Below are 22,929 nucleotides of genomic sequence, written 5' to 3' on the forward strand. Positions count from 1 at the left end.
GACGATAGCTGGAGCCCATATGCAAATGCCCCACTGCCACGTGCTGACGAACTTCGCAGGAAGAGTGCTGTCTGACACCACGATGCGCGCGAGTGCGCACAGAGTTGTTGCTCACTAAATGAGCCTTGGAGTCCTCGCAAGCAAATAAACAAAAGGCTGTACCGAAGCTACGCGGGCTACAGATAAAAGCAACGGTTAAACACGTCAAGCACCAGCCGAAGTAGCGGCGGTGAGGTTTTAAAAAGGAGTTTTCGTAGATCGTTTTTGTCGTCCCGCAAAGCTCTCCGCAACCCGCTACGATACCCGGAACTCTACAGTCAAGGCCATGGGCGCTCAGGCGCAGTTGCGGCTTCTTCGTCGAGGATGGCTTAGCGGAGGGGGAAACGCGGTCTACGAAAACTCCCTACTAGAGAGTTTTCCTCGACGTGGACCCGTCTCGGAGCCGAGGAAATGTGTAGGCCTAATGACACTGCGGACGCGCTTGGACCACTAGGTTCAAGCGCGTTCAACTGCTAGGCCGACCCCGATCACGACGTTGCAGTTAAATCATTACTTCTGGCATTTTTTTCTTTTTCCTTTTTTTTTTTCTTTTTTTTAAGAGGGGCACGTTTACGGGAATTTGTCAACCGCCCCAAAGGAGTGTTTGGGTGTTTAAGAAATTCTAAGCTGCCAACAACAAATTTCCTGCAAGACAATTTTGAATTTTACCGAGATGCACGTTCTAATGGTGGCGTTTAAAGTACTCTTAGCTCGTCAAAACTGTATAACCCACCGTTTTTCCCCTTTGCGATTACATTCCTCACTGGCACTGAAATAAGTCCTTGCCCTTTGCGTAGTACGCGCAAAACCTCAAATTTGGTAAGGGACAACTTCTTGTTATATTAACATGATTTCTATTTGATTTTCAAATCTCCAACTACAACGAAGCTGCTAAAGATATAACCACAATAAAATATAATAAAAGGCTTTAATTTTTGCGCTGACATTTTAATCTTCCGGAAATAGTTTCGTTTCTAATAAAGTCTAAAATAAAAAAAAAAAAAAGTCACAAATGGTAGAGTAGTTCAAGCAGAAATCATGGGGAAAACGAGCGCAACTGCCTTTTACACAAAAAAGAGACCCATTCATTCATTAGATTTGGATTCGTACACAGAAAACGACGAAGCTGCTTGAATTTAAACCGACCTGCGCCTACAATTTCCAAGAAACGGAAGTGTGGCAGTTGCCTCGCCGCAGACTCTTCCATTAATTGAATGCACAGGAAACATTTCGTATAAATATCATTTACACATATTACTGCATTCCACAAAACGGTGAACAAGGGGATATAATAAAGCTTCAATCTGAACACTTCTCCATGTACAACAGCTAAACTGGGTGTACCACATGGTCAGAGTACATAGTCATCTTTGCAAAGTATATATTGTTCGTTTTTAGATAACCGGATACTGCATATATATATATATATATATATATATATATACGTTCTAATAAATATAGCAACTCTAAATTCCCTGCGAAAGAGGACAATAAATTATCTAAATGCACTGAAGCAAACACTATAATCCTCGCTTAATATACTATCATAAGACCTTCATGACTTTGTAACAGCATGCACAGGTTATTGTGCATTCTTTCGAAATGGCCGACACAATGGTCCCAAGGATAGAGCTACACACAAATGGTGCAAACTGTCCACTCAACCAAACATCACAATGTAACAGCAGCTAGACTAAAGCTTGTGAAAAGAATGTCCCCGCAAGTAGAAAAATAGAGCTATGCAAACAGGTCACATACTCCACGCAAACACAAGTTGCTCTATTCTCTTAAAAAAAAAAAAAAACTTTTCTTTACCAGAAGAAAACAAAAATGCGATAGGCTGCCATGTCAGCAGAGACAAAATTACAATTCAAAAGTATTTAAGGGCAGAATGAGAAACACCATATGAAATATAAAAAGGGCAAGGTGAGCAAGCTACTGAGGCTAATGTCCTTCTCTTCTTGAAATATTGTTTCGGAAGAACTAGGGTTGGTGCGAATATTCGGAATTTCGAATAGTAGTTTCGAATGATACACTATTCTATATTCGCTTCGAGAAGAACTGCACTATTCGCGTTTTTCGAAGTGTTGATTGCGTCGGGTTAGCCCCGTTGAGTGCGCTTCTTAGCGAGCACCGGAGCATTGCGGAGAAACAATACCCGCGAAAGCGAGCTCCGCGGGTGTTGCTTCTCTGCATTACATCGGTGCTCGGTAAGAAGCACACTCAACGGGGTAACCTGCCGCGATAAACACTTGGAAAAGTATGAATATCGCCATTGCGTGCTTGAAAGAAAAGCATACTTTCAAAGCGGGATGGTGCACGCGTGCCGTCTGCATTTGAAAATAAATGGAAACTTTCTGAGTGTGTATATCTACTTCGTAGTAAGAGTTTCAAAATTAAACTGTTATACAAGAGTATATATACCATGTTGGGCAGAGATGCCCTTACAGCCTGCATTCATGCGCGATTCATTCTCCCTTAACTCGAGATTAAAGAAAGATTATTTTATATATCAAGATTTGTAAATTCACTCAATTGGATATAGTTCGCCAACTCTATAGGATTCATTTTATGTCGAATTTGTCGTTTACTTGCCATCCCAAGACATCAGACCTTCCACAGTTTATAAATATGGATAGATTAAACTTAGCTTTTAAATGAACAAGTGGAAGAACCTTCACAAGTTTAGCTGGCTTTTCATCTAAGCATTACACAATGGTAGTGAAAGGTGTAGAAAAACTATTCGATATTCGATTCGAACATATTCGGCCAAAACCACTATTCGCTTCGAATTCGCTTCGAACTCAAAATCCACTATTCGCACAAGACTAGGAAGAACCACTCCTGCTGTTGCGTTATTTTTATAAACTTTTAGTCTGTTCTAGAACAAATAGAATCATGCCTAATACCCATACGCACACACAGCTGCAGTACAAAGAGCAGTGCTGCTTCTTCGTAAATTCTCAAGACTCAAGACAAATTCTCAATTCTCAGGTGGGACAGCCCTGGTAATGATGAGCACAGCAGGAGTAAACTCATAAATGAAATGAGCATTACCCTCACATTTACAACCCTCAAAATTTAGAATTGTGAAAGTGAAATTAGATTGACCTTAATAAGGCACAGCTCACACAAACACAGACAAAAAACAGAGCAGATAGCTTAAATAGAAATTCAGCCCAGGGAGGGGGGGGGGGGGGGGGGGCAGCTCAACTGCAAGCACTAGTGGTGCTTCGAACTTGATTGCAATCTTGACAAATTTCGTCAGTCTGTATCTTTCAAGTATGTTTTGTACACAACAAACAACAGCCCTTTCTCTGGCTCCTTTTCATGTCGATGAATTTGCATATATAGAAGATTGCAACAGGCTTTCATTACAGCCAGAGTTGCACTTGAGGACTAGAAGTCTACTAAATTTACGGACACAAAGAAAAACACAAGCACTCAGCAAGAACACTGCAGAAAGAAGAACAGTCGGAGATTACTTTAGAAATGGGTAACATAGTATGAATGAATCGTAACCAGAGTCACAACACAGAGAGGTGAAAAAAAAATACAGAAAGAGCTTGATGCAAGAACAGGGCTCTGCAAGCCCTGCAGAAAATGTATAAACACTAGTAGCTGACACCAGGCATGATTGATAGGAACAAACACAGGAAGCTCCTCATTCGGAATGTCGAGCCAACTGAAGAATACAGTCTTGCAGTGTGGATGCCACTGACGTTGGTGCCAGCTCCAACAGCTCTTCAAGAGTTCCGGACGATGATTGGCACTGCGACCAAACAAATTGTCAGAACTAGATTTAACAATGCACGGGTTAAAAGACAGAATAATAGAAATAAGTTGAGCTATAAAAAAGTGTTTATGCCACAGAAATAAAACCCGATGTAACTAGAATCTATTCCATGTGACTACATAAACTTATTAAATTTTTCTTGCAAACCACACATTCCCTTGATAAAGACATTCAATTAAGAAACCAAGGATCCAGTAAGGCAACCATGTTTTAGAGGATCTGTGATATATCACCAACCAGTGTCCCCTCACTTTTCACAACTTTGTCACTAAAAACAGATGCATACAAAGTACTTATCCAGGCAACACTTTTTGGAAAAAGAAATGAATGGACAGTGAATGCAGGTTCAGGGTAGACAGTAGGTCAGTTACATTTAGTTATGTTAGCGTTCTCTCAGTGTCGCCTGATCCCACCATCCAAATTGTGAAATTAAAAAAAAATATATACCCTATATATATATATATATAGTTTGTAATTACCATATTCTCCAGTGTACGTATGTTGCAGATTCTGCCCCAAATTTTCATTGGTGTGTCTTATACAACAGTGTGACTTATATTCATTCGTATCAACATTTATGACAGAGTGCAACTTTTACAAAAGTGACACTTATATAGTAGTACCAATTTTTTAAGTGAAAAGAGCCATTTATGGGAAGGTGCATCCTCAGACCTGCCAACCCTACAATGCTGAAAATACTACAGGGGATGCCAAAAAACACTACAATTGTGTGAAGAAATACGAAAACTGTTTTATTCTTCAAAAACTTGGTTTAAGTAAGAAAAATGCCTCAACTAGGGCACAAACACATCATACATTGCACAAAATGTCTTATTCTGTAGAAGTAGAAGGTTGGGCCAACACTGAAGAAGTTGCAGATTTTACTTTTCTTAGGAAATCCTTGCCGAACACTTGTTCATGGCACTTTCCAGACTGGCTGCATCTCACAACTAACAACTGCTCAAGAGTCTTTTTTGACATGGCGGAGCAGAACTGAGTGTGTGCCTTCTTCACTTTGCTGAAAACTCTTTTGCACTCTGCGTTGTTATGCGGTGATGATGATGATTAGGGTTTTAGTGGCGCATTGACAACGGAGGTCATATTGCGCCAATTCAATGTTGTTTAGCTGGCACTAAACAAAACGGTTTAAGATAACAGTATAAAAAAAATTACAACTGGTATAGATAGCCAGCTTTCTTTAGGTAGTCGAGAACACGGTGAAAAGGCACTAAAGGGCAGTCACTAAGTAAAAACATTGAATGAAAGGGAAGATAACCCCTAAAAAGTTCAGGTAAGCTAGACCGGTCCAACTGATGGTGAAAAGGGCAATGCCATAAAATGTGTAACACTGTAAGGCCTTTCCCACAATGGGAACAAAGCTTCACATTTTCGTCACGAAGAAGGTGCAAGTGCGTCAAGCGTGTGTGGCCAATTCTTAGGCGGCAGAGCAGATCCTCTACACGCCGTTCCCTGTGAAACGAGCTCTCCCACAGGGCCAAAATAGGTTTGATAACATGAAGCTTATTGTCATACTCTCTGTCCCACTCCAACTGCCATGACATCAAGAGTGATTTTTTTCAAAAACGGCTTCAAATCTTGATGAGGTAATCCACAAGTTGCTACTAAATCCTTGGCAGATGCAGCCAAGCTATCGGCTTTTCATTCCCTGGAATCCCGACATGACTCGGCACCCAACAAAACTTTATGTCATGTCCAAGTCGGAGGGCTCCAAATAATTTACCTCGTACATGTAGGGTAAGCAGATTCTTTGTAGGGAGCAGTGAGGACACAGCCAGTAATGCACTTTGAGAATCAACAAAGAGAATAGCTTTCCTTATATTGTTTTTTAGTATGTGATCAATAGATAGTAAAATGCCGTAAAGCTCTGCAGAAAAGATGCTTGCCACACAGTTAAGGTGAAGAGATTTCATGAAGGAACCAGAATATACTGCGCAGCCAACAAAAGACGAGGATTTCGACCCATCGGTATAGAATTCAGTGTAACCTCTATATGTCTCCTGTAATGAAAGGAACTCCTGCTGAAGAACTCGTGGGGAGGTAGCCCGCTTACTGCATTTTGTAAGTGTCCAGTCGCAAACGATTGGGACTTCGTCCCAAGGAGTAACTCTGTCCCTGTAATTTAGCACGGCAACACGAAGTGGGACGTGAAGGGAAGCACTGAAATTTTGAATGCGAAAGTTGAGTGGCCGTACAATGCTCGGCTTGTTTTCAAAAAGTCGAGAGAAATGACAGTTATGAATGGCACTGTAAACTGGGTGTTGTGAATTAGAATAGACCCGATAAGCATAACAGAGGCTCAGGTACTGTCTGCGTTTCTCAAGCGACATCTGATGTGTATCGGCATATAGGCTTAACACAGGTGATGTGCGAAATGCATTGGAGGCAAGTCTGAGCCTTAAGTGGTGAACAGGATCTAGCATCTTCAAAGTAGAGGATTGTGCCGAATCATACACGACTGCACCGTAGTCAAGCCGAGACCGAACCAGGGAGTTGTATAATCGTAAGAGGCATCGCCTGTCCAATCCCCATGAAATGTGGGACAACACCTTGAGAACATTTAAAGAACTTAAGCATTTACGTTTCAACTTTTTCAAATGTGGCACAAAAGAAAGCTTCTTGTCAAGGATTACACCAAGAAATTTGAGTTCTTGTTGAACAGATATGTCTATGTTATTGAGATGCAAAGTGGGGTCCAAAGACAAACCCCGGCGCAATGAAAAGGGAACACAAACAGTTTTTTCGGGAGAAAACTTGAAACCGTTTTCATCTGCCCATTTGCTCATCCTGTTGATAGTGAGTTGTAGTTGCCGTTCACAACTTGAGAGGTTACATGAAGAGAAGGAGATCTGCACGTCGTCTACATAAAGAGAATAAGACACCGATGGCGGTATCACCCTTCCAAGACTGTTGATCTTAACAGCAAAAAGGGTAAAGCTTAAAACTCCTCCTTGAGGGACCCCATTTTCTTGGCTAAAAACATCTGACAGTGTGCCACCCAAGCCAACCTGAAAGGTTCGCTTGGTTGGGAAGTTTTGTATGCACTGAAGCAATCGACCACGCACACCGCAGTTGTACAGATCTCGAAGGATTCCATACCTTCATGCGGTATCATATGCTTTATGCATATCAAAAAATACCGAAACACAATGTTGTCGGTGCACAAATGCCTCACGAATAAGGGTTTCTAAATGAACCAAGTGATCTGTGGTTGATCGTCCCTCTCGAAATCCACACTTGTTAATATCAAAAAAGTTCTCAGCCTCCAAAAAATAAAGAAGACGCTGATTAATGAGCCTTTCATATGTCTTCCCCAGGCAACTAGTGAGTGCGATGGGGCGGTAGCTTGTGGGGACAGAGGGATCTTTTTCATGTTTCAAGAGAGCTATAACATGAGCACATTCCCAGCACTGAGGGAATGCAGCTTGTTTCCATAGGTGATTAAAAAACGTCAGCAAATGGCAAAGTGATTCAGGGGACAGGTGTCTAAGCATTTCATAATGAATTTTATCTGGGCCTGGTGCAGCCTGCTTTTTTGTAGCAAGTGCTACTTTGAGTTCACCCATAGTGAATGGTTTGTTGTATGAAACAGTGGCAGACCCTAACATGGAAATTGACTGCTTTTCAGCAATAGACTGGAATTTCTTAAACTTTGCGCTGAAATTTGAGCAACTACTGATAAGCTGAAAATGTTCACCAAGGATGTTTGCTTGATCTTTGAGTGATACAAAGGAGGAGGAAAAGAGAGGAGTTCGAAAGGATTGGTAATCTCCTCGGACCTTCTGCAGGCGGTACCACACTTCTTTTAACGGTACAAAGCTATTTAGGGCTGAAATATATTTAACCCACGATGTCTTTTTGGCTTGTTTTCTCGTCCATCGAGCCTTGGCTCTGCTTTCTTTTAAATTCTATCAAGTTAAGAGGTGTCGGATATCGGCGGAAGATTCCCCAAGCCCTATTTTGTTTCTTTCGAGTGGCTGTACACTCATCGTTCCACCAGAGTTTGCATCTCCTGGGGAGCTTACCAGAGGTTTGTGGGATAGACGATGCAGCAGCATTAATTAAACACTCAGTGACATAAGTTGTCGCCTCCTCTGCAGACATACTAGTAAATAAAGAGGGGTCAAACACAGCTTCTGAACCAAACAGAGCCCAGTCGGCCTTCTCAAACTTTCACCTTGGAAGGCGGGTCGAAAGCGAAGGAAGAGGTATAACTGTTTCTAAAATTATGGGGAAGTGATCGCTTCCAAAAGGATTATTTAAAACCTTCCACGAAAAACATGGAAGTAAAGATGGTGATGATATGGAAAGATCTATTGATGAGAATGTGTTATGAACAGAGCTAAAAAAGGTTGGTTCTCTCTTATTCAAAAGACACAGTCCAGATAGCGATAGGAGCCGTTCAATAACTCCACCGCGGGAATCTTGACGAGAGCTTCCTCACAAAGGATGGTGGGAATTAAAATCACCTAAGATTAAAAAAGGTTTGGGCAGCTGATCTACGAGGCCTTGGAGTTCATGGAGATGCAATGGACTGTTAGGTGGAAGGTAGAGCGATACAATGGTGATGAGGCGATCAAAGGGGACACAAACTGCCACTGCCTCAAGTGGTGTTTGAAGAGGTACTTGAGCACACACCACTCCATTCTGCACTACTACTGCAACACCACAGGAAGGAGTGGGGGAAAGGCGATCCTTCCTAAAAACTTGGTGACGACGTAAGATCTGTGTATGATTGTCATTGAGATGAGTTTCCTGTAAACAGAGTGCCACGGGACTGAGCTCATCAAGAAACATGTTCACATCATCAATATTACGAAGAAAACCGCGACAGTTCCATTGTATGACGCCCATATGTTTACTCATAGCAATAAAAAGGTAAAAATAAAAAATAAACTAAAAAACAGGACGAAACATAAGATGACATCACTATGATTTAAAATCAATTTTTACATGTGGAGCGTTTTTCTTTTTCGACGTGTCTGCCTGCCTCCCAGTGGGGTCACTGGGGGCAGAGAAAGGAAACACCGATCCTGAGGAGAGAACCTCCTCGTCGGATCTGGGCCCACTCTCGTCCATGGGCTCCTCATGAGTCGCTGACGGCCGCCCCTGGGAGGTCGACTGCCGTGAAGGCTCACCAGGTCTATTCAGACCAGAGGAGCGGGGTGGCCGGTCCCGACCAGGGGGGGCCTTCCCCTGCTCTGAAGTGGATGCTAGTGAGCCAGCATCCACCCTGGGCTTGGGACCCGGTGCCACTGGCACCGCCCCTGTGGGTTTAGGAGGGGACTTCAACGAGAGCCGCAGATCGTCCGGAGACGTCTGGGTTCCCGTCGATGCCGTTACTGGTCGTGCCGGTCCCCTGCGCACGAGCTCGGCATATCCACCCTTCGATAAGAAAGAAAATCGTTTTTTTGCTTCTACGTATGGTATGTTTTCTTTGGCTTTCAGCGTCAGTATTTCTTTTTCTTGTTTCCAAAGAGGGCAGGATCGCGAGTATGAAGGGTGGTTACCTTCGCAGTTCGCACATTTTGGCTCATTGTCACAGTTGTCGGCAACATGTTCTTTGCTTGAGCACTTAGCACATGTGTCGGTCCCCCGACAGCTACGTGACCCATGGCCGAACCGCTGGCACTTGAAGCACCGTTGGGGGTTCGGCACGTAGGGTCGGACTCTGCACTGTAGGTAGCCTGCCTTTACAGTCGCAGGGAGAGTGGTGCTGTCAAAGGTTAGGATGATGTGCTTTGTTTTCCATTCGTTGCCATCACGACGAATATTGATTCGTCGCGCGGCGACAACTCCTTGGCTAGAGAGCCCCTCCACTAACTATGCGTCTGATGTGTCTAGCAGGTCGTCCTCGGAAATAACTCCTTGGACAGTGTTCAGTTTGCGGTGCGGAGAAGCAGTGACTTTGTAGTCCCAAACCGAGTTGAGAGCCAGGAGGGCATCACTCTGCTGTTTTGTATTGATCGCTACAAGGAGGTCTCCGGATGCCATTTTCTTCGCATGAAAGTTCTGACCAATAACGCCTTCTAGAACCTTGGCTACAAGGAAGGGGGACAGTTTGCCCAGTGGCTTTTCACTTTCAGAATGTAAAACTAGAAATCTCGGAAACTTTTCGGAAACAAGAGAGATTTCAAATTGAAACGGTACTTCGGTGCGGGTCCTTTTCAGGGCCTGATCAGGAGGTTTTTTAGTTTGAGAACCCATATAGATGGGAAGGAATTTCAGTGCCCGGGTGCACCGCCCACCACGGAGCCCAACAAGGGGGTAGGTAATGTGCCATAACAAGAAAGGCTTGGCTGGCACAATTACTCTACCAGTGCTGCTTGGGCACTATAACCGAGTGTGGATGCAGGGACAGGACCTGTTTCCACTCGAGGTTAGCCCTTGCCACCTAAGAAGGTGAAAAAGGAAGGAAGAAGAGGGTAGAAGAGGCGACTGATTGAATCATACTGGTCGGGCCAAGCCAGGACACCCGTCTACGAGAAGCAGAGGTGAAAGCGGTGTATTGCCTTGCCCAGGGGGCCCCGAAGGGTCCAAACATACCCCGGGCTCAGCTCAACCACCAGGGTCCCCTTTTCCTCGGACACGGGTATGCCACGCACAGCCAGACGTGGGTGGGCGAACCCACATGGCTCGAGGTTCGTAGTGACGCCACTCACCAAGCACCTACAAAAGTAGGTGCCCCCTGCGTGCGGGTATGGTGGCCCACGTGGCTGGGGTCCGTGGTGACGCTACTCACCAAGCACCTAGCACCTAAGGTGCAGGCGCCCCCTGCGGGGCTCGGGGTCCGTGGAGACGCCGCTCTCCAAACACCTGCTTTCACAGGTGCTCCCTGCGGGGGCGTTGTTATGCGGGACTGTCAGGATTCCCAGCATCACTTTCAAAAGCTTAGCACACTTAAAAGTGTCATTCATGTCTTGAAGATCCGAGACTGCACCCCATTGTTCATCAATCCGCTTCTGCATAGTTATTTGAGCAGGAAGATCTTCCACCTGTAGGCGGCTGAACTGAGCCTGAACCTCATCCAGGGCAGACTCCATACTTTGCTCTTTTGCAACTTTTAAGAGAACTGGGAAGCGGTCGATGAAGTACTTGACATCAGCAAACCTGGCTTGTTCAATGGTGGAAAGTCTGGCTACCTCCTTGCTTTTCCAAATCTCGGACTTCAGAGGAAATTTCAGGATGATGTAATCACTTGCCGTTACAAAGAATCTTCTGATCCGTGCAAAAACCTCTTGCCTGGCTTCCTTCTTCAAGTTTTGCAAGCTCCGTGCTGTCTGGCTGCCCAGTACCATGTCATCATCACCTCTTTGGTTGTCAAAAGACTTGTAGTCAATGTCTGTCAGCACATCAGTCCTTTTGATCACCGACGGCTTGAAAAAGCGCAACATCAGGTCTCGAAGCAGGTTGTGAAGGATCTCCCGGAGCAGATGTGTTTGGGGAGCCCCAGACTGCAGAAGCACATTCATCTTTTCAAACTCTGGAATGACCGACAGCAAGAAGCTGCAATATACCCTGTTGACATCCGACGAAAGGAACATGAACAGCCTTTCTTCTCTGTTCAAGACCTTGCCATCTTGATGCTTTTGGATTCCCGGAGAAGGAGCTGTATTCGTCGCAGGAACACAAGTGTCCATTCTTGGTCTCTTGCTTTGATGAGCACTCTCTCCTTTCTTTGTAGCTTTCTTAGAGCCTGCCTCGAGTTCTCTCAGTTTGCTTGGCAGCTTCAAGACCTGGCTACCTCACTATGGAAGAAACGAAGCAGGGGCTGCCACCGCTCCACAAGCCGTTTTAGGTGTTTGCCGAGAGACAGCCACCTAGTACTGACATGCTTCAAAAGTTTCTTGGACTCAAGATCATGGAGAGACTGGAAAGATTTCAGCTTGTGCTTCCTTTTAGAACTCTTTTTGAGGTAGTAGTAAACATCAACTAGTGCCTCATCCACACTTACTGGGAGGCATGCTGAGCCTTTGTGTGCCGCCAGATTGATTAAATGGCAGCAACAACCAATGATGGCAATGTTCTCGTGATTCTCCTTGAGGACAGCAACAACACCGTTCTTGGATCCAATCATGACTGGAGCGTTATCGCACGCCATGCCGATACAGTTCCAAATAGGAATGTTGTTGCTCTTTAATGTCTCCACAACAAGCGCACCAATGTTTCGTCCCGTGGAGTCGCCTTCGAGAGCAGGCATTGCGAGAAGGACGGTGCGAATCGTTCTGTCACAAAACGTGACTACGATGGGATAAAGCTTTGCGTCGATGCCAGCGTCATTGCTCCCGTCAGTCGCAACCGAGAATGGCACGCACCTTAAACTACTAACAACATCGCCAATATCTTTTTCAGCCATTTCTTTCACTATCACAGCTGTCTTCATTCGAGCACAAGCGTAGTTAGTAGCTTCCTTTGAGCCTGGGAACATTTTCCGAAAGAGGTCTTTGGTGTGATCAGCCGCTGTGAACGGCACGTTGCATTCGATCAAAAATGCCGTAAAAAGGCATTCTGCTTGGGTAGTGTCATGATCCGTTGATTGGCTAAAGTACACTCCACGCTTCTCGATGGTTTCAACTAATTCTGCAGAGTCCTTGCGCTTTTTTGTATTGAGACGACACGGAATGTCCCGGCGACCAGCGTGCGAAATGTGGACATCGCAGCGACACAGACTACAAAATGCGTACCTTTCACCCTTGCGCGACGTCTTCATAAATGGGAAGTCGGTTGAATAGCTGGGAATAAACACTTGAAAGTATTTTTTCCCCGACATCTTGTAGCAAAGGTGGTTTTAAGGGATCATGAGTAAAAGTTCCAGTAACACAACACACAACATTTGCCACAACAAACGTTGCCACAACAACGGAGATTTCCTTAACAAAGTTTTGGATTTAGATGGATGGATGGATGGATGTTAGCAGCTATACCCCTTATTTTGAGGAGCCGTAGCTTGCGCCCCCTGGCATTCAAGTCAATGTACCAGTGTTGCCAACACCAACTTGTAAATAGGCGAGATGCAGCTTAACACTTTAAGTGCCTTGGATGAGCTGAGCATGTCAGCCGCTTTTTGGCTAAAAAAGCCATGGACAAGCTCAGCTCATTCACCGTTTTTTTCGGTAGCCCTTAATTCCACGGACAAGCTAGGTTCGTCCAAGTAGTTTGCAGCGCTGATCATAGATGGCAGCATTCGTTTTAGTTGATGCATTTTTGTTTCGCCGCCACTGATTTTTGCGTAATAAACTTTTGAAATTTTATCTGTATAACTAGAGAAATAAAACTTTGAAATAAAAAAGAAATGTGGCACTTTTAGGGTTAAACAAAAACTATTACATCTTTCTTTTATTTTTTTTTTATTTTTTTTTACACGAGGTGCGGAAAATTGTACAAATATTGTTGTTAATACTATAACAGTAAGAAAGCGCTGGAAAGCAGACACTTTACGATAAAATCGTAAAACTTGGCAGGTATGCATCCTATACAACACTGAGACTTAGAGGCCAGAAAATATACTTTGAGACCTACCTATACACGTTTCCAAGTCGAACCTCAGGGCACCGCCATCTTGAGCAGTTGGGGTGCGCTTGGGCACAGCCATAATCCGATTACGAAGCCTTAACAAGACGTCATAATTAGGTTATGATGCACTCAAGCGCACCCCAACTGAGCAAGATGGCGGCGCCTTGAGGCCGTTCTTCCAAGCATGTATACCGAGTGTCAATTATTTTGTGCTACATTGTCAAGACCAGAGTAGCTTCCACAGTGCTCCAAAGTTGCAAAAGCTCCTTGCACGAGCACGACTTCAGTTGGCGTCCCCTTCGTACAACAGTGCGTGTGAATGAGACGCAAGACAAAACCACGTGCTCTCGCAGCAGTGCAGGGCTACAGCAGTGTGGAAGCTACGCTAGCCTAGCAAATGTAGCACAAAATAGTTGACGCCACGCGTAGAAATAGCGAAACCAGGCATGCACATTAAGTAGCCCTATTACGATTTCATATCAAGAATATAACATTTTTCTGTGCCATGGACAGCTAAAGTAAATAAGCTGGCAAGAGGCTACAACATGCTTCTCCATTGATCTTAGTCCACTGGAACTGCCAAAATGTACTTACACTGGAGCAGGAGCCCATACCAATTTCTTATTTTAATAAGTACACTCCCATTTCTGCCCATTTATCTCAACCAAACCTTTTTTCTGGACAGTAGCTTTTTACTCTAATGGAGCAGCAACCTGAGGACAGAACTTTGTCAAAACAAAAGCAGAGCACCTAATGGGCAATTCGGATCAATTCCTATCAGTGAAAGAGCTATGTTGTTCATTTCAGTGTTGTGTAGAAAGGCCATAGCCTAAAAATTACCATCCAACTGCATTGAGAAGTTTATTAAACTGGGCATCAAAGTCTATCATGCAGTGAAACAGCAGAATCTGCAATTTTAGTAGAGACCAGCAATGTAGCCAACAGTGGTACTAAATATGTCTGTCATGAAACCGGGTGGCACGGAAGGGCGCTCTCTTGAGCCGTACACAGACCGTTGGGACCAGAACACAGCTGCCAAAAGGGCCGTCCGGTAACTGGTTTTTGCGACGGTGTGTTTTCTCGGAAGTGGGTCAAGAGGAGAACAACCGGGGGATAGGGGCACATCTGGAATTGGGGAAGAGAGCAGGGGACACTGCCTCCCCTTCGTTGGGTAGAAACCACAGGAATATGAGAGGAGGAGAAGCATGGGGCCGAGGAAGGCAGAGGCAGGGGTTGGAGACCAATCGACCGGGGGAGTTAGAATGAGGAACATCGAGATTTGAGTAACTGAGATTGAGTCGAGGGAGCCGATGAGAGATTGAGAGAGGGAAAGAGAAATATATATCTGAGCAGCGACCGCAGAGTTTTAGAAAACGAACTGTACTTTTTGCTATATTGTTTGTATTGTGTGAATACACCGCATATTAAACCAGTTTTGTACTCGAAGCGTCACCGTCCTTGCATCACGAACGAAAACGAGGAGCAATGTAAGCAACAGCTGTATTTCCGGGCATCGCCAACAGCAACGCGCCAGCGGGTGTCAACGATCCTATCATCACATGGTGGCAGTGGTAGGATACGCCAAGTCCCTCCATCTTAGCGTTGACGGCACATGACTGAGGTGAAAAGGACACTGTCTTTGCAAACAAGAAATCAGAGTGTGTGAAAGTGAAGTGCGCTGTTCGAGGACTATGAGACCCTGGAAGACTCCAAGTGGTGAGTGACAACCGTTATCATGGACGAGAGATAGTGCACAGTTTTGTTGGGTTTGAACAAGAAGCAGTTGAAAGCAAAGTGTTGAGAGCTCGGCATAGAGCGCGTGAAGTGATTAAGAAAACCGGAGCTTGTACAGTGCATTTTGGAAAGCCAAACTGACAGGGACGCGAGGGGCAGAAGGAGTAAACTTCGAGGCGGGCTACGCGATGAAGCATCGCCTGTCACGAGCAAGCACGTCAGATACTCCACAGATCACCATGACTGGGAACTCAAAATCCACTGACAGGAGCTGGAGCTGGAGATTCTACGAATGAGGGCTGAGGAGCAGAGTGGCAGAGACCAATCTATGTCAAGGTCGGGACTGTGTTCAAATCAGGAGAGCCGAAAAGACGTGAATTGCTCTGTCAAGCTCCTCCCAACCCTTGGGGAAAAACTGGACATAGAGACATACCTTGCTACTTTTGAGACAATCTGCCAGATCCATCAGATTCCGCCGGAGCTACAGGCTTGCATCTTGGCGTTGGTTTCGTTTCATTTCATTTGTATTACCTTAAGGGCCTCTTGAGAGAGGCATTACATAAGGAGGGTGTCATATTCAAAGCTCAAAAACAAGACAACAAAACACTACCAAAAAAAATGAAGAAAAAGTTTGGAAACATCACTATAAACATTATTCAAACATTTTAGAAATCAGCTGCAAAAATCATTTATGGTCATTGGTAGTCACCAAGTTTCTGGACAAGCTATTCCAATCCAATATGCTTAATAGAAGAGGTGAGTGTTTGAATTTGTTGGTTTTCGAAAAAATGGGTTCAACTTTACAGGGGTGGTCGAGATGAGAGTAAATATGATGGGCCGGCGAAATAAAGGTTTGGGGAGACCATGGGTTATAGTACAATCTCTGCATGAAAAAGAGCCGGTCTATTTTTTTATGAGTGTCGAGAGTTCGTAGAAATATGGACTGCTCTAAAGAATTAAATTAAAATTAAAAAGAAACTGACAGGAATTGCCATTAAGGCCTATTCGAAGCTGCCCGTTGCTGAGGCAACGGCTATGAGGCCGTAAACACGGCGCTTCTGGCGCGCTACCACCTGAACGCCAAAACATACTAGATCAAATTCAGAAGCACCAGCCAGAGTTTGGACAAATTGTAAATGAAGTGGACAGCCAAAATTTGTTGCTTTTTCGACCAATGGATTAAACCAGAGGAGGTAAATGAAATAGTTAGGATGAAGAGCCTGATGGTCATGGAGCAAATGGAGAAGGCACTACCGCTGGAGAAGGCAATACCGCAGGCACTACCTGGGCCCGAGATCATAGACTGGTGACCCATGAGGAGTTCGCCAAGCTTGTACACCGGTGCGAGGAGGACCGGAGATCTAAAGGGGCTCAAGCAGTGTGCAAAGAGTTGCAGTCTTCCCCGGTCATGCAGACCAATAGTGACTCGTGGCCGGCCACAGTCGGTTGTTTCAATTGCGGCAGGATGGACCTAATGAAGAATGAGTGTCGATCTGCGCCGACTTGTTTTAATTGCGGGAAAGCGGGACATGTGAAGCGGGACTCCGGGGCTGCTTAGAGACCAAGGGAAATGATAGAGAATGGGCAACTGTCGGGCGTGAAGCACTCCAACAGGGAAAACTTGCTCCCCCAGACTACGATGTTTGACACAAACAGTAGAGTCGCCAGGGGTGATTCATTTACGCGCTTCTGTTGGCCAGTGATAATTGATGACGCAGTGGTAAGTGGCTTCTGAGACACAGGAAGTGCTATTACGCTCGTTGGCAAGTCCTTGGTTTTTTCAAAACAGTGGCTCGAGTCGCACGCCAACATCAACATGCTAGAGGGTACAGTGGTGTGTCTCCTTGCGAAAGTTCACGTGTTGGGGCTGGCGGGGGCCTGACGAAAATCCTGAGGAGTTTGTGGGGGCACTGCGCAGGGGTGAACTGCCGAGTAAAGTAAAAGTCCTCCTTGGGAACAATCTTTTCGCAGACGACATAGGATTCACCAGTTCCCATCACCACTGCTGCTGGAGACAAGGTGGTGAACGCGTCAGCCGGTGCCTGAAGTGTTGGAATGCACAGAGGTCACGTGTGGCATTGACAGGGTGTCTGAAGACATTGGTGACAACTCGAGCGCAGGAGAGGGAAGAGCAAGCACAGCTGGCAAGGGACAAAAGACGGGACGATGGGAAACAGGGAGCGCTAACCACGCTGGGGGGGCTCACCAGTCACGTCAGTGATGTGATCGAAGAGAGCGCACGTGATAAGGGGCCAGACGACGAAAAAGACGAATGGATTGCTGGTACCAAGCTGAGTTCGTCTTTTAAAACCGAGCAGACCAAAAACCCAGAACTGCGAGACTGGTGGTAGTAGGCTAAGAGATTTGAACGGGGGATTTCTTAAAGTCTCTAAACTTCCTCTATAAGCAGTTTGTCAGAGATCAAGACAGCAACATGGAGTGAGGAGTTGAGGTTCTGGTACTTCCAGTCGTCTGTTGACCGACAGCTCCTAAGGTTTGCCTACGATTCGCGGTGGGACCACTTCGTGAGGCCAAATTCGTTACTTGACGTACGGTACTGTCCAGACCGGTTATAACGAAGTCAACAAGAGTCGGAGTCAGTTCGGTATATCCGCTATTTCGTTATAACCGACTTGGGTTATAACGAAGTGCCAAAGGGAATGGGAAATCGTGATTGCTTCGCTGTAGCCGCTATTTCGTTAAAACCGGCTTCGTTACAACCGGTCTCGACAGTAGTATGTGTGGTCATGCAATGTCTGTCGAGCCCCCACGAGGATTCATACATCTGACAGAGCTGAACTGAACCCTGTGCCCACTGTGGGCATGCCTTTCGAGGTCTCAATGGACATTGTGGGCCCTATTGAGTCAACATCCAAAAGAATAAAAAAGTCAGCCTCGTCGTGACGGACAACATTACGAGGTTTCCGAAAGTCATCACACTCCGAAATGTGGCCATGACAACAGTTGCGCAGGCTCTATTTGAGAGTTTCGCCCAAGTAGGCATCCCAAAAGTGGTGCGGAGCGACCAAGGAACAAACTTTACATCGGCATTGCTTCGGGTGCTCTGGGAGAAGCTTGGGGTAAAGATGCAGTTCATGAGTGTCTGCCATCCAAAGGGGAATGGCCGGGTGGAGATTTAATGAATCCCTCAAGAGGATGTTGGCAAAATATATCAAGGACGAACCTGCTAATTGGGATGAGCTCCTTCTGTGTTTGCTTTTTACCTACAGGAAAACACCGAATGAAACAACGAGTTTCAGCCCGTTCTAGTTGTTATAAGGGTGGCACGCTCTCAGACTGTTGGATATCTTACGAGAGGCCTCGGAAAATCCAGAAGGTCAAGGGCTGCAATCGACATTGGTTATCGAGTGTGACGGGCCGCAAGAGGCACGAGGAGGAGATAAAAAAAAAAAAAGGAGGAGGAAGTTATGCATGAAATCTCGGAGGTTGACGTGTCTTTCCTGAGCTCGGAGACCATTTTCACTTGCCGACCACAACAAATCGTCACATATGGTGCCCTAACAGGGACCCGGGTCTTCAGGAAATTCACATTAACAACCTATGTGGGGACAACGCTTACTTTGACCAGGTCTCCACCAACCACTGTCACTTAGACGGCCAAGGTTTCAAGGTAACTCCAAGATGGCGGAACGTTCCATCGAAACTTTCCAAAGGCTGGATGACGACGCCAAGGACGCCGCATACCAATCAGTCGTCAGCGACACGGGGATCCTGAAAGCTGAGGTGGAGCAGCTATGCCTACAGCTAGCAAAGCTCAAGAACGCGACCTCTGCACAACCGATCGACCGGCTGAAAGACAAATCGCGCCGCTTAGACGACGCCACCAACAGACAGCTACAGGCAACAGAGAATTTGATCTATGGACTGCTGGCGCCTGTCGTGGATCGTCTTGATCAGCTCGAGGCAAACATGGGGAGCACTTCGTCAGCAGAATCGCTGTGCAGCGTGAGCTCTATCGAGAAGTTTTCGAAAGCGAGTCTGCCAAGAAAAGAGGCCCAAGGCACCCAAGAAAAAAGCTCCTGTTCAAGCTGAGTAAGCCACAGACACTGCAGTAGCACCAGACTGGCCGACAAAGTCGCTGACCAACGTGGCTGGCAGCTCGGTTCCTCAGCTAGGCAAGGACAACATCGCCTGGTTTTACCAGACGGATTTCTGGTTCCAGAGGTTTAAAGTCGCACCAAATGAAGCCATCATATTAATTGTATCCAAGCTACCATCTAGGGACTTCAAGTGGGTGAGGTACCACGTGAAGACAACCAAGGTAACGACGTGAGAGCAAGTGAAGACCGCTTTCTGTCGTCGTTACAACCTGGACAACGAAGTTGCAGCGAAACAGAAGATGTTCGGCGCAAGTCAGCGTTCGGGAGAGTCCTGCACAGACTTCGCCTTCCGCAAACTGGAGCTCATCGACGGGTGCAACTACCCTGAGACAGAGGGGGAGGAATGCAGGGTTATCCTGGCAACACTGTCTGACAAACCACGAAAGCACTACTTCGACAGACTCTTTGCTTTGTTGGATGAGTTGCTGGACTCATTAATCCACTTCACCCAGGTAGTCTTCAGTCAACCAGACACCGGCATTGATTGTAGCTGCAGAGCCAGTTCAAGCTGCGCAGGTAATCAAGAAAGCGCCCCCCTTCCCACTCTCGAAGCAGGACCGGTCACCGCCTCGTCAGAACGTGAATGACAGCCATTGTCAGCAGCCTCTTTCTCCAAGCAGAAAGCAAAAGAAGCAACACGTGTCGCCTAAACGCACGTCAAAAGCTTCGCAGGATTTTCGGCGTTCTTCGTTTCAGCACCCTGAAGTTTGTCCGCTGTGCCTCAATTGTAAGAAGAGTGGCCACTTCGTCACGCAGTGTCGGCAGGAGCTCGCACCAGAATTTTAGGAGTGGCAACAGCGCTTTGAGTCCACTGCAGCACCGACGCAGGGAAACGACAAGATGAGGCCTCTGACGCCTGCGACAGGTCATCAGTAGTTCGGCGCATCCCATGTGGCCGCAGCAGTGGGCACAAAAACAATTCAGGTTCAACAGAACGGACAGCCTCTGACAGCTTTCTTGGATTCGGGGGAAATGAGAAGTCTGATCAACGTTTCCATCGCCAACCAGTTGCACCTTCTCATTCAACCTTCTTCTATCCGTCTGCATGGTGCAAATGGTCAATCCCTCATGAACGTTGGCAAAGTCACTGCCACAGTGACAGCTGACAGACAGACGCTGCACCAGGCATTCATTGTGGTCCCACATCTGGAGGAAGAAAAGTTGCTCCTTGGTGATGATTTCATGACAGCGTGTAAGGCCATGATCGATTGGGATGAAAATAGCTTCTCGATTCCTCCGCCTACGACATGTCACAAGGTCGATCATCTTGGTAACAGAGCAGGTGATACCACCGCGGTCACAAAAGCTTGTTCAACCATGCCTGAAGAATCCTATCTGAGGGCAGTCAACGAAGATAGAGGTGAGCGGCACAAAATTGCTCCACGACTGCCACTGCCTTCTAGTTGAACCCATGGTTATGGATAAGACAGAAAGCACATTCTCATATTCCTGGCCAAACCCGTCATCTCGACCAATGGCTCTACCCTCTGATACTACTGTCAGAGTCACTAGGGGGGTCGCAAGTGTCGAAGACATCGAGCTTAGCGACGACGAAACTGCGTCCATCTTAAGTTGCTCAAGCCTGCCTTTGCCGGAGGACCTGGATTGCCCGAGTGCTTTGGAAATCGTCGGCACTCAACATCAACCGCTACCGGTTGAGGGTGTCAAGTTCAACACTGGTTCAACGCTGGCTCCTGAAGAGCTTCAAAAAGTTCAAAAGCTTCTTGCGAAAAACATGGCTTGCTTCGTGCGAACCAACACTGACATTGGAGACTGTTGCCTTGAGCAGCACTCCGTCCCGACAAGTAATGCGAGACCCATATCCCAGAGACCACGTCAACTGTCGCCGGTGCAGCGTGATCTCGTCAAGGCGATAATCAAGGATCTCTTCAATGCCAAGATTGTGCAATCATCGCGCAGTCCATGGGCGATGATTGCATAAGTCCCTTGGTCTTAGTCATGAAAAAGGACGGATCAACACGAATGTGCGTCGATTACAGAAAGATCAATGCAGTCAATGAAGACACTGTCCCCCCCTTTCCGGGAATTGAGGACATCTTGCAGACTCTGACGGGGAGCAAGTCTTTCTCTGTCATGGACCTGGTTTCTCGCTTTGATCAAATTGCCCTGCGGCCAGGTGATGTCGAGAAAACGGCCTTTGTTACTCCGTGGGGCCTGTATGAATTCTTGAGGATGCCATTTGGACTCAAGGGTGCTCCGTTTACCTGTCAGCTTGCGCTAGACACTGTCATCGAGAATGCCAAGTACGACCACGCACTTGTCTACATGGACGATTGTGCTGTCTACAGCAAGACATTGGACGAGCATGTGACGCACCTGCGAAACATTTTTTCTAGGTTCCACGAAGCGAACCTGAAGTTCAAGCCACAAAAGTGTTTTTTTCTTTTGTATGTCAGTCATGTACCTTGGACACATTGTCACAAAACATGGGATTTCTCCAGATCCTTTGAAATCGGCAGCTGTCCATAGGTTCCCGGCTCCCCGCAACATGCAGGAACTTCAATTCTTCATGGGCCTCACATCTTACTTCCGGAAGTTTATCTCAAATTAAAGTGTTCTTGCTGCTTCTTTGCACAAACTTCTCAAGAAAGAAACAGAACAAGATGCAGTGTTGGGGGCCCTTAAGGATGCCCTGTGTGAACCACTTCTTCTTAAGCTTTTCTCGGAAGACATACGCTTAGGCATCCAAGTTCACACCGACGCTTCCAAGCATGGGCTGGGAGCATTGCTATTACGAGAGGACGAAGACGAAAACTTCAGACCTGTAGTGTACTGAAGTCACTCCCTCAAAGGTTCCGAGTCCAACTATACACATCGACAGAGGTTGAAGCTCTTGCTGTCAAGTGGGCTCCGGATGAGCTTCACCTGTACCTCATGGGTCGTCAGTTTCAAGTTGTTACCGACCACCATGCTTTTTGCTAGGTGATGCGGTACAAAAAGGGGAACCAACGCTTACTGCGCTGGTCGCTCCTCCTCCAGGAGTTTGATTTCAAGGTCATCTACAAGTCAGGAACTCTGCACAGAGCGCCAGATTGCCTCTCCCGGACTCTGCAGTGAACACGGGAGCTAGGTGACAAAGTTTTCTGTGTCACATCTCCGGCCTTCCTGCAACGGGCTGAGGATCTTTAATGTGACCAACATGAGGATTCATACTGCAAGGACGTTTTCAGGCTTCTAAACAAAAATACTGGCACACATAAACAGCAGATGCGGGCACAGCACAAGTTCGTTGTTCATGACGGAGTCCTTTACAGGAGGGATCAAGGCCCCATCAATCAGCATTTCTTGGTCTGCCTTCCTGACTAGAACAGAGCCGAAGTTTTCGCAAATTCCACGGAGGAAAGTATGGCACACACACGGGCATCAGACGCACCTTCGAAGCTATTCGCACAAAATATTTCTGGCCCAAACACTTCATTTGGAGATGTCATCTGAGGCACCTCTTGGACTGCTGCAACCGATTAAAGTCTATTCCCCGTTTCACACAGTAGGGTTAGATATTGTTGGACCATTTAAGACATCTCGAGGCTACAAATACATCACTGTCACCATAGACTACCTAACAAAATTTGTTGAGGCCAAGCCTGTGCGGAACATTGAAGCGGTTACGGTACAGGAATTTATCGAGCGTCGAATCATTTTAAAGCACGGTTACCCAGCAGTGATTATCACTGATCATGGCACTCA

At 46.2% G+C, this 22,929-nt stretch overlaps 1 protein-coding gene across 2 annotated transcripts in view; it reads right to left on the reverse strand.

The window, feature by feature from the left end:
- Positions 1–3,066: 3,066 nt before the first annotated feature.
- LOC115331309 (vesicle-associated membrane protein 4) overlaps positions 3,067–22,929 on the reverse strand; it is a 52,546-nt gene continuing 32,683 nt past the window's right edge. Inside the window, exon 8 of one of the 2 annotated variants that reach the window (XM_029993411.4) lies at positions 3,067–3,811. In XM_029993411.4, the coding sequence (XP_029849271.1) occupies positions 3,786–3,811 (26 nt within the window). In that variant the 3' untranslated portion in view covers positions 3,067–3,785. The remainder of the gene's footprint in view (positions 3,812–22,929) is intronic. The other variant, XM_029993418.4, reaches the window with a different exon arrangement.

Source organism: Ixodes scapularis, unplaced genomic scaffold (assembly GCF_016920785.2).
Source record: "Ixodes scapularis isolate PalLabHiFi unplaced genomic scaffold, ASM1692078v2 PGA_scaffold3__209_contigs__length_174095766, whole genome shotgun sequence".
Taxonomy (NCBI): Eukaryota; Metazoa; Arthropoda; class Arachnida; order Ixodida; family Ixodidae; genus Ixodes; species Ixodes scapularis.